Source organism: Miscanthus floridulus, chromosome 1 (assembly GCF_019320115.1).
Source record: "Miscanthus floridulus cultivar M001 chromosome 1, ASM1932011v1, whole genome shotgun sequence".
NCBI lineage: Eukaryota > Viridiplantae > Streptophyta > Magnoliopsida > Poales > Poaceae > Miscanthus > Miscanthus floridulus.
The window spans coordinates 182,098,441-182,107,305 of record NC_089580.1 but is presented as its reverse complement, the minus strand read 5'-3'; the positions used below and the strand labels follow the sequence as shown (position 1 = coordinate 182,107,305).

General features: G+C 40.2%; 1 protein-coding gene across 1 annotated transcript; it reads right to left on the bottom strand.

The window, feature by feature from the left end:
• Nucleotides 1-1,438: 1,438 nt before the first annotated feature.
• On the bottom strand, nucleotides 1,439-8,575 carry LOC136504429 (methionine--tRNA ligase, chloroplastic/mitochondrial-like). The gene is made up of 12 exons (XM_066499364.1): nucleotides 8,241-8,575; nucleotides 7,596-7,739; nucleotides 7,346-7,495; nucleotides 6,262-6,429; nucleotides 5,172-5,296; nucleotides 4,232-4,325; nucleotides 3,891-3,989; nucleotides 3,533-3,713; nucleotides 3,254-3,369; nucleotides 2,787-2,942; nucleotides 2,136-2,264; nucleotides 1,439-1,970 (listed from the first exon to the last, which is right to left on the bottom strand). The coding sequence occupies exons 1-12, from the start codon at nucleotides 8,514-8,516 to the stop codon at nucleotides 1,806-1,808; spliced, it is 1,803 nt and encodes a 600-aa protein (XP_066355461.1). The 5' UTR covers nucleotides 8,517-8,575; the 3' UTR covers nucleotides 1,439-1,805.
• Between the last annotated feature and the right edge of the window lie 290 nt (nucleotides 8,576-8,865).

Genomic DNA, 8,865 nt, shown 5'->3' with positions numbered 1-8,865 from the left:
TTTTTATTTAGCTTGGCCCGGCGGCCGCATGGTGGCCATCCCTGCTAGGCCGTAACGTGTCTGGCGTCTTGGCATCCAGATGCTTGTTTTGGTGTCTTAGGCGTCCAGATGCTTGTTTTGGTGCCGTGAGGAACGACGTCTGAGACACTCGGACAACAAACGGTCAATCAGGGACATAATATACTGTTTATATGAAGGCAACATATTTCTAAAGTTGGAGCTAGACTATTTGTCAAACAGTATCACATGTTCTACAAACTTCACAGCAGACTGCTCTATAATAAAGTTGGTGGAACAGAATTGCAAAAACTAGAGCGGTGCAGTCACAAACACCCCTAAAGAGGAGCAACATTGTTCCTCCGGCTCCCATGCGGCCGTGCCGGAGCTGCCGGCGAAGCCGAGGTAAAATAAAAACGGCACGGAACTTATCGTTGGTAGAGACTACTCTCTTCGTCCATAGTAGAATGCAATTCTTGTTTTTTCGAAAAATCATTTAGTTTGAAATTTTATCAAAATTATATAAAAAAAATACTAACATTCATGATGCAAAATTAGTATCGTTAGATTAGTTATAGAATATATTTTATAATAAATTTATTTAGAGACATAAATATTAATACTATTTGTTATAAAATTGATCAAAATTTAAATACTTTGATCGACATAAATCTCGTAATTGCATTCATCTGTGGACGCTGGAGTAATAAAGTAAACGCTGGACCTGGGTGACAGGACGAGCGTGTCCAAAAGCTGGGGAGAGCGTTGCATGGTGCATGCTGAGCCTTTTGGTTGCCTCAAAAGCAGGAGGGCCGCGTGGAGCGTCAGACTGTCGTCGCTTGCAGTAAATTGGAGTGGTCAAAAGGAAATAAAGAAAGGAATGCGAAGCTGATACTACGGCTCTGCCTGTGCGGCTGTGCGAGCAGTGGCCATCGGTGGCTGTGCGTGGCAATCGGCGGTGATCTGTGAGGCCGGCAGGCCGCAACGGCATGTGCCACCGGAACGGGATCGGGGACCGCTTCCGCCTCCATTATAGCCTTCTAGGCACACTGTAATCGGCTCCCGTGGGATCGGACGGGACAACAGATCAGAGCAAATCCCATACCGTTCTGTGTGGACAGTTCGCACTGGTCATCGTCGAGCTGGTAGCCTACGATGCGATCCCAATCCCAGCGCAAACTCTCCAGCGACTGCGAGACCATAAATTTTAAAATCGTAAGTTCACATCTTAAAAATTTAGCAAAATCAATTAAAATTTATTTAAAACAACTCAATATAACAACCAGCTACTGTGTATATTAGTGCATCAAAGTCAACATGTCAACCCCGCGTTAGTTAGAAATCTAAGCTAGTCAGCTAGACATTAGTTAGAAATGCATGCTAGACATTATAAACTACTCTCTCAAGTCCAAAGATATCTAATGGACATTGGATTTTTTAACTTGCTCTCCAATGAAATTTGAACATTACTGAATCATACATGGGGATGATATCCAAATCCAAATGGACCTTATCCAAAGCATAGCCAAAACAACAAATAGTATCCAATTAGATTTTGGATGATCCAAATCCGCCGCCAGCTCTACAAGCAAATATCCAAGCTTTCTTTCTGACAGAGCATCAGGATCACCTTTTTTTTTCTTTTTTTCCCCCTTTCTTTCTTTCTTTCTTTTTTTTCACGATACAATGTGTGATACGTTCGCAAAGAACAAAATTCAGGAACAGATAGGCTAAACCTTTCCAAAAAAAAAAAAATGTTACACTATTATTCTCCTTTTAACGATGATGATACATGGTTCCACCAGAAACTATGCCTCTACAAGTCCTTTGCTGCGTGCTTTCTTCTTCCCACCTTTTGCTGCTTTTGAACTTGCTTGGGCATCCTCTTCCGTCTCGGTTTCTATCCTTGCAAACACTGGCTTTGGCTCCGACATTACCTGGCCTGCTTTAAGGCCTCCCCATTTCGTATCCTCCTAATGAAATAGCTGAAAATGATTACATGCTCTGGAAAATATTGAGGCAGCTTCATAAAAGATTGAAGACTGCATTTTCCTGATGATGCCTGATTGTATTGTTGAGGATGAACATGTATAAATAAGACTGGAATCGTACAGCACGTCTGTGATATAAGAACATACCCATCTCAACACCCTAAACTGGTCTTCTGTGAAACCAAGCTGTGTGTAAATCCTCAGAGAAAGGCTTGGAGTGATAGGAGATAGTGCGATTGCAATTATCCTCATTGTCTCTAAAATAAGTACAAGATCCTGTAGATAAGTTGAGACAGATTAAGCCATGTAGTCATATCACAAAAGTACAGACACGGAGTGCAATTCCTCTAGAATGTGTATCATAGCTTGCCAAACAACATCTGAAATAACAATCATTTATGGTTCCATCAAAATATTTCACAACAATGGAACAAGTTTTGTAGAGAGTTAATAAGTAGCTTCATGCATCATATACATCAGATAACATTAGATAAATCATTGACCATTTAAAAAGGCCTTAAGATATATATTGTCAGCACATATAAGATTCATTGCTGATGTTCGATATCACAGAGAGTATACCAGTAATGGTGAAATCAGAGCTAGGATGTTGTCAGAACAGTCAGATGTATAGCAACAATAGTATTTTGAAGCTCCAAGGGAGGCCACTTTCATAAGCTACAAACTGACTAGATGTTTTGACTTTTCAAATTCGAATTTTCAGCATTTAAGATTTGGCAAATTCAGCTGAAACATAGGTGAAAAGGTGAGAGTAAAAAATAGTTTTTACATGTTTACCTTTGCAGCCTTTTCAGCACTCTCACCCCCTTGCTTGAAACAGGACCATGGTGCTTGCTCATCGATGTACAAGTTTCCAAGGTTACCAATCTCTAGAACAGTTTCACATGCTGATGACAGCAAAAGATTTTCATACTGGTGTTTTGCATTGTCCACCTGTAAAAACAATTTCACGGTGATTCGAACAGAGACAACAGGGCATGTGAATGTGTGGTACTTCTTAGGCAGACCATCATTGTTTCATGAGTTCAAACTACAGATGGACCCACCACATCATCGGCAACACTTGTTGACAGAGTAAAAAACAAATTCACTGTTGTAGACCTTATATTTTCTAAGTCTTTAAATCTTTATACAGTTGGTTATATACATACTAGACTACCGGTTCAATCACAAACTCGTGGTTTATAATTAAATCCTTTATCCTCCACTCCTCAGTTTAAAAGGTACCATGAAAACCTACTTACCAGGTTTTCTATGTTATCTCTGAACAAACTTCCATCTGCAGCAGCAATTGAATCAAAAGCTAGTTTGGATTTACAATTCTTTTTTAGTAGCCCAAGTGTACGATTAAGGAGGTTTCCTGTTCAAGTGAGTGAGTGAGATCATTATTAACACGTAAAGATGCATAGGTAACACAAACAAGGAGCACCAAGTGAAGAAAGAAGGCAAATGACATAACAATTTCAGCACACATGAAAAGTATATACATGTTTCAGAAACAAAGGTAATTTCAGTAGAAATACCAATTGTATTAGCAAGATGAGCATTGACTATATTGATAAAGCGTTCTTCTGAATAGTCCCCATCATTGCCGAATTCTACTTCCCGCAAGAAGAAGTACCTAACAGCATCAGCACCAAATCTTTCTACCAGATCTTTTGGTTCAAGTGTGTTGCCTAATGACTTTCCCATCTTCATGCCATCCTAGAATTTTCAAAATAGAAGCCATTGGTGCATGAAATAAAAGTGACTTGCTGAGATAAAACATAAAAGGTGACTGGGAATCTAGATACTTTTTTTTTTTTACTTATGGTAGAGTGCTATACTGTCATCAGGGCTCTATAAGTGGAAACAAGTACAACTGTAAATAAGTAAGATCACCTTTGTCAAGAATCCATGACCAAAAACTGTATCAGGAACACTTAAACCTGCTGACATTAACATGGCTGGCCAATAAACTGCATGAAACCGTAATATGTCCTGAGACACACGCACAAAAAGTCAGCACATATAAAATCAGAAATCCATATAATATTCTTCATTGCCAAATCAACATTGATATGTTAGCATTGGCTATTTTGCATTTCACAATTGTTGGGGAGGAAGGGTGGGGCACTAATAAAATAGTGTGTATCCAGAGAGTTGATGTTTGTATTAACGGGTGTTGAAATCCAAGCAAAAGACTACTCCTTAAGGTGCATTTTGATTTAAAAAAAAAAAACCTTTCCAATCAAGTGCAGGGAGGCTGGCCAACCATGATCAACAGCTTGCTGCAAACTTGCCTGCTCACCATCATCTAATAATGCTGAAATATACCTACAGAGACATAGGGCAAGTAGGCTGAACCACATAAGATTATGTACTTAGTTGCTGGGAACAAGAAAAAGGAGATACAATTTCATCTTCATTCAGCCGGCTTATCAGCTATAATCTACAGTATTTTTCTCTCACAACAAAACAGCTTCGGCCGGCTTATCAACCGGCTTTAATACCAGCCGAACAGGCCCTTAGCAGAGTAGAATAAAGACCAAGAGCTCCCTGTTCTTTTACTGCATGCGTGGGCTTACATTAAGCTTAAGTAATAAAGTGTCCATTACCCAATATAAAAACGGATTAGATGTTTTTACTGTAAAATACAATAAGTATATGAAATTACAAAATAGAAACATATATTGCCTTCAGGAAAATGAAACAAAACACAGCATGCATGAACAATGCAGTGTACTAAAAAAATATCTGCTAGTTAAAGAGGATATAAACAGGAGATCATTAAGAAGAGCCTTCAGTGATACTCTCCGACGAACTCCAAGAATTCAGATTCCAGTAATGTTACATGGAAGACACAACAAGTAGAAATAACAAATGCACATAATTCAAAGCATCCAAAAGACATGAACATGGTCATCGTTTTCACCAGACAAGCTTAACAAGAGAAGCTTGTGTATTGTAAGTTACAGTTTGGAAAGAGAAAAAGCTTAAGTTGCTCTAATAAATTGCGAAGGACAGTAAATAAAAGAAGTTGTTACTTGCAAGGTAGTACTAAGCAACATAAATCAATGGCACAAAAATACATATATAGCAGAATGGTTATAAAAAGATAAAATAGCAAGTCTCCATTCTTAACCACATGCAAATGAGCATGTGCGAAAGCGAGAAACATACCCTAAAAGAGCATCAAACCACACGTATATTGTCTGCTTGGTATCGTTTGGCACTGGAATGCCCCATTCTACAGATGCACGGGAAATAGAAAAGTCTCTTAATCCGCTTTTAATCCAGCCTTGGACCTACAAGCTGTGTCTTCGTGAGACTAAGGAATAGGTACATTGTAAAACCATGAAAATAAGCATAGAAACTGAAAGATTGAAGAAATGAAGCAACCCAGGTTATGTTGCCACTGGAAGCTAAAATATGAATATTTTATTCAATAAACGAAAATAATATCCCCTATTGAAAATTGAATCCAATAGAAATACAATGGTGATACCTACACTGCAAACTTAGTAAGAAGCCAGCCCTTTGTTCAAACAACTATAGAATTCACTACATGAAATTATGAAAACATTACGACTATCGTCAGACCTTGCTCTCAACATGCTCGTGCACCTGTGAGCATATGTGATTTGAGGAGTCAAGGCAAGCTTACCTTGAAACAGCAAAGAAAAAATTTCAGGCACCAAAAAACTTAGCTTGGTTTATATTCACAATCAATAATGTACTGGTCCAACTGCACAAACTAAGAATAAAAAGGAACAGTTTGTTTGTCATAGCCTCTTCACTATCTATTAACTACTGAGTTTGTTTTCCCCTATCCCCTATATAGAGCAATACTGGCAGTTCTCTTTTTCCAGAATTGGTAAGTATTGTCATCATGGTCTCTATCTTTAACCTTGTCAGGATGTCATTCCTGAGTCACTACTAGACATGATATGCACAAGAAAATGTATCGCGCGGATTTTTGTTGAATATGCCAAAGCACTTCAGAAAAGCAATGATCAAATGAAATTGCATTGTTTGGTTAGTACATACTTGACAACACAGACATGATCAAGAAAATTGTGTCAAAGCTTCATGAAGACATATGTCAGCATTGTTTTTGGGACTTGTCTCTAGCCTATGCTTGAATCACCTGGTATCCATTTTTACAAAAACAGTTTTACATTTTCCACCATAATTTGCGATGATGTACACTAACTCAACAATAACAAAAACATTGAACAATAGCATATACAAAATAGGACTAAAACCTCACCTCGTTCAAGCGATATGATGGCCTTACAAAATCAGGATTTCTTGTCAGTAGCTCTTCCAACTTATGCTGGTACTTTGACAAGGCAAAGAAATAGTTATCTTCTTTTCTTTCTACACAAGGCTTCAGATGCACAGGGCAACAATTGTTTTCCAATAGCTCTTTTTCATCCTGTGTTCAGTCAAAACTAAAGCATCAGTATTAATAGTAGTATTAAAAAGAGGGTTGATCTATATAGGTGCACATGGCACAAGAAAACTGCATAGCGTTAAAAAAGGACTTCAAACATTTTCTTACTTTAGCCAACAATTTTAAAAAAGGAGTATTTATTGACAACACAAGATTGAAGTAAACAGATTGATCATGAAAAATACTTTTTCATTATATAATTATTTTCTATTTATAATAACATTTTTCTTATACATATTGTTAGTCGAAGTGTTATATTGGAGACCATGTCGATGTCCTAATGGACTAATATAACATATCAGAAGAAGTAGAAAACTAAAATAGAGCACACACAATAGTATAATACAAATCTCTGCTACGTTAAAATAGCAAGTTTTGCAGTTCCACACTATTGATTGTGCATAAAATTTTTTGAAGGGCCAAAAGACTAAACCACACCATAAATCCAAACTCATACTTAAGAGATGTTAGGCACTGCAACCAACGTTGGCACCAGTCCCCTCCCCTAAAAAATGGACGGATAGCCAAGATCTTTATCCATGTAAATCCAGAAAAGCAATGTGGCTCAGAAAACCACTTAGTAGACAATTCTGTTAATAATATGACAGCATCAAATCAAACATGTGTACTGATTAAAATATTTAATTGTACTACCATAATGGATTGGAGAAGGGCGGGCCTGGTGCAAGCGGTAGAGTCTTACCGCCTGTGACCGGAAGGTCCCAGGTTCGAGTCGCGGTCTCCTCGCATTGCACAGGCGAGGGTAAGGCTTGCCACTAACACCCTTCCCCAGACCCCGCACAGAGCGGGAGCTCTCTGCACTGGGTACGCCCTTTTTTTACCATAATGGATAGGAAACAGCTCGATACGATGGAAGGAAGTTGAGACAGAAACTTACCTTGTACTCCTCACAGCTCACACAGTAAAGTCCTTCATAATCAGCTCTATATATGTCACCACTGTCTAATACTCTGGAATAGAATTCGTTCACAACAGCCTCGTGCTTACGATCGGTTGTGCGAATAAACTTGTTGTATTCTATGTCTAACTGCAAGAAATGTGAAATAAATTTGGAGGGAAAAACTGAGCTCATGATTTACTATGTAGTGGAAAGTATTGTAAACTGAAACTTGGTGTTGTAGACGTACATCAGCCCAGAGCGTCTTATATGAACTTGAAATTGCATCACAGTGCTCCTTTGGGTTTCTACCACTGGCCTCCGCGGAAGCAGCTATTTTCTCACCATGTTCATCTGTTCCAGTAATAAATATAACATTCTTCTCTTGCAACCTCTGCAACCACAAAGAATCATCAACAGACTGCTGGATAATAAGAGTAAGCAACTGAAGTCAAGGATGCTACTACGAATAGTTCATATAGTCAACTTAGACAACCAATCATTCAATTGAAAAAGGAAAGGATACATGTAAAATTCACACACACCAGGCAATTAGCAACTTCACCAAGGGCACGACGAGAAAGTGGTGTAGTATAAAGTTATGAACTATTTCAGGTTATGGAAAATATGCAACCCCTTTTCTCGTGCAATGCATGTGCAACGGAGTGGCGCATCACCACCTAATCATCCAACGGTACACCGCATCACACTTTTCTCACAGCAGTACAAGTGCCCAACAGCCACTTGACAAAATGTTTGACCCCATGTTAGTAAGATTAGTGCTGCAGTGGATCTCATGCAACCCACGCATGTGCCAATTTGCTCTTGCAGGTTCCATAGTCCGACAACTAACTGTTAGAAATTGCAGCCGTTGCAATCGTGGGTGGAGGCTTGCCTGGAAGCGGGCGATGGCGTCCGCCGCGATGGTGGTGTAGGCGCTTCCCATATGCGGCGGAGCGTTGACGTAGTAAAGCGGCGTGGTGAGCACGTAGGGCTCCGGCGAGGAGGCCGCGTCGGGGGACGAGGAGGCGGAGGCGATGCAGCGACCGCGAACGCCGCAGCTGAGCGCGGGGGTGAGGGTCCGGGGCAAAGGGGAAGCGAAGGCAAGGCGGTGGGCGCCGGCGGCGAGGGAGGAGCACGGCGCGCCGAGGAAGGCCCGCCCGGCGGCCATGGCGGTCGAGACCTGAGGAGGGGATGAAAGGGGTTTTGGGTCACGCCCGTGTGAGGAGGAGAGAGTGGATTGGGGTGGTCGTTGTGGAGGATGTCAAGTGTGCTGGGCTGGACCGATGGATCAGCTTTGGGCTGGATCGTTAGTTCGTGCCTGTTGGAGGTTTGCGTGATGGACGAGCCCACTAATTAGAAAACAAAAAACAACAAAAGTCCAATTTACCTCTACAACTATCGCGGTCGTTCAATTTTTTTATCACTGAATTACAAACCATTTTTTTTACTCCGTCGGTTTTTAAAACCGTTTGTTTTTCCACCCTCGGTGATTCTACTAATGTGGCGCTACGCCATAG

Coding starts and splice junctions, on each gene's coding strand:
- LOC136504429 (XM_066499364.1), bottom strand. CDS start 8,516: ATGGCCGCCGGGCGGGCCTTCCTCGGCGCGCCGTGCTCCTCCCTCGCC. Junction 7,740..8,240: donor ACGCCATCGCCCGCTTCCAG/GCAAGCCTCCAC, acceptor TTGTGGTTGCAG/AGGTTGCAAGAGAAGAATGT. Junction 6,430..7,345: donor TGAGCTGTGAGGAGTACAAG/GTAAGTTTCTGT, acceptor GACTGAACACAG/GATGAAAAAGAGCTATTGGA.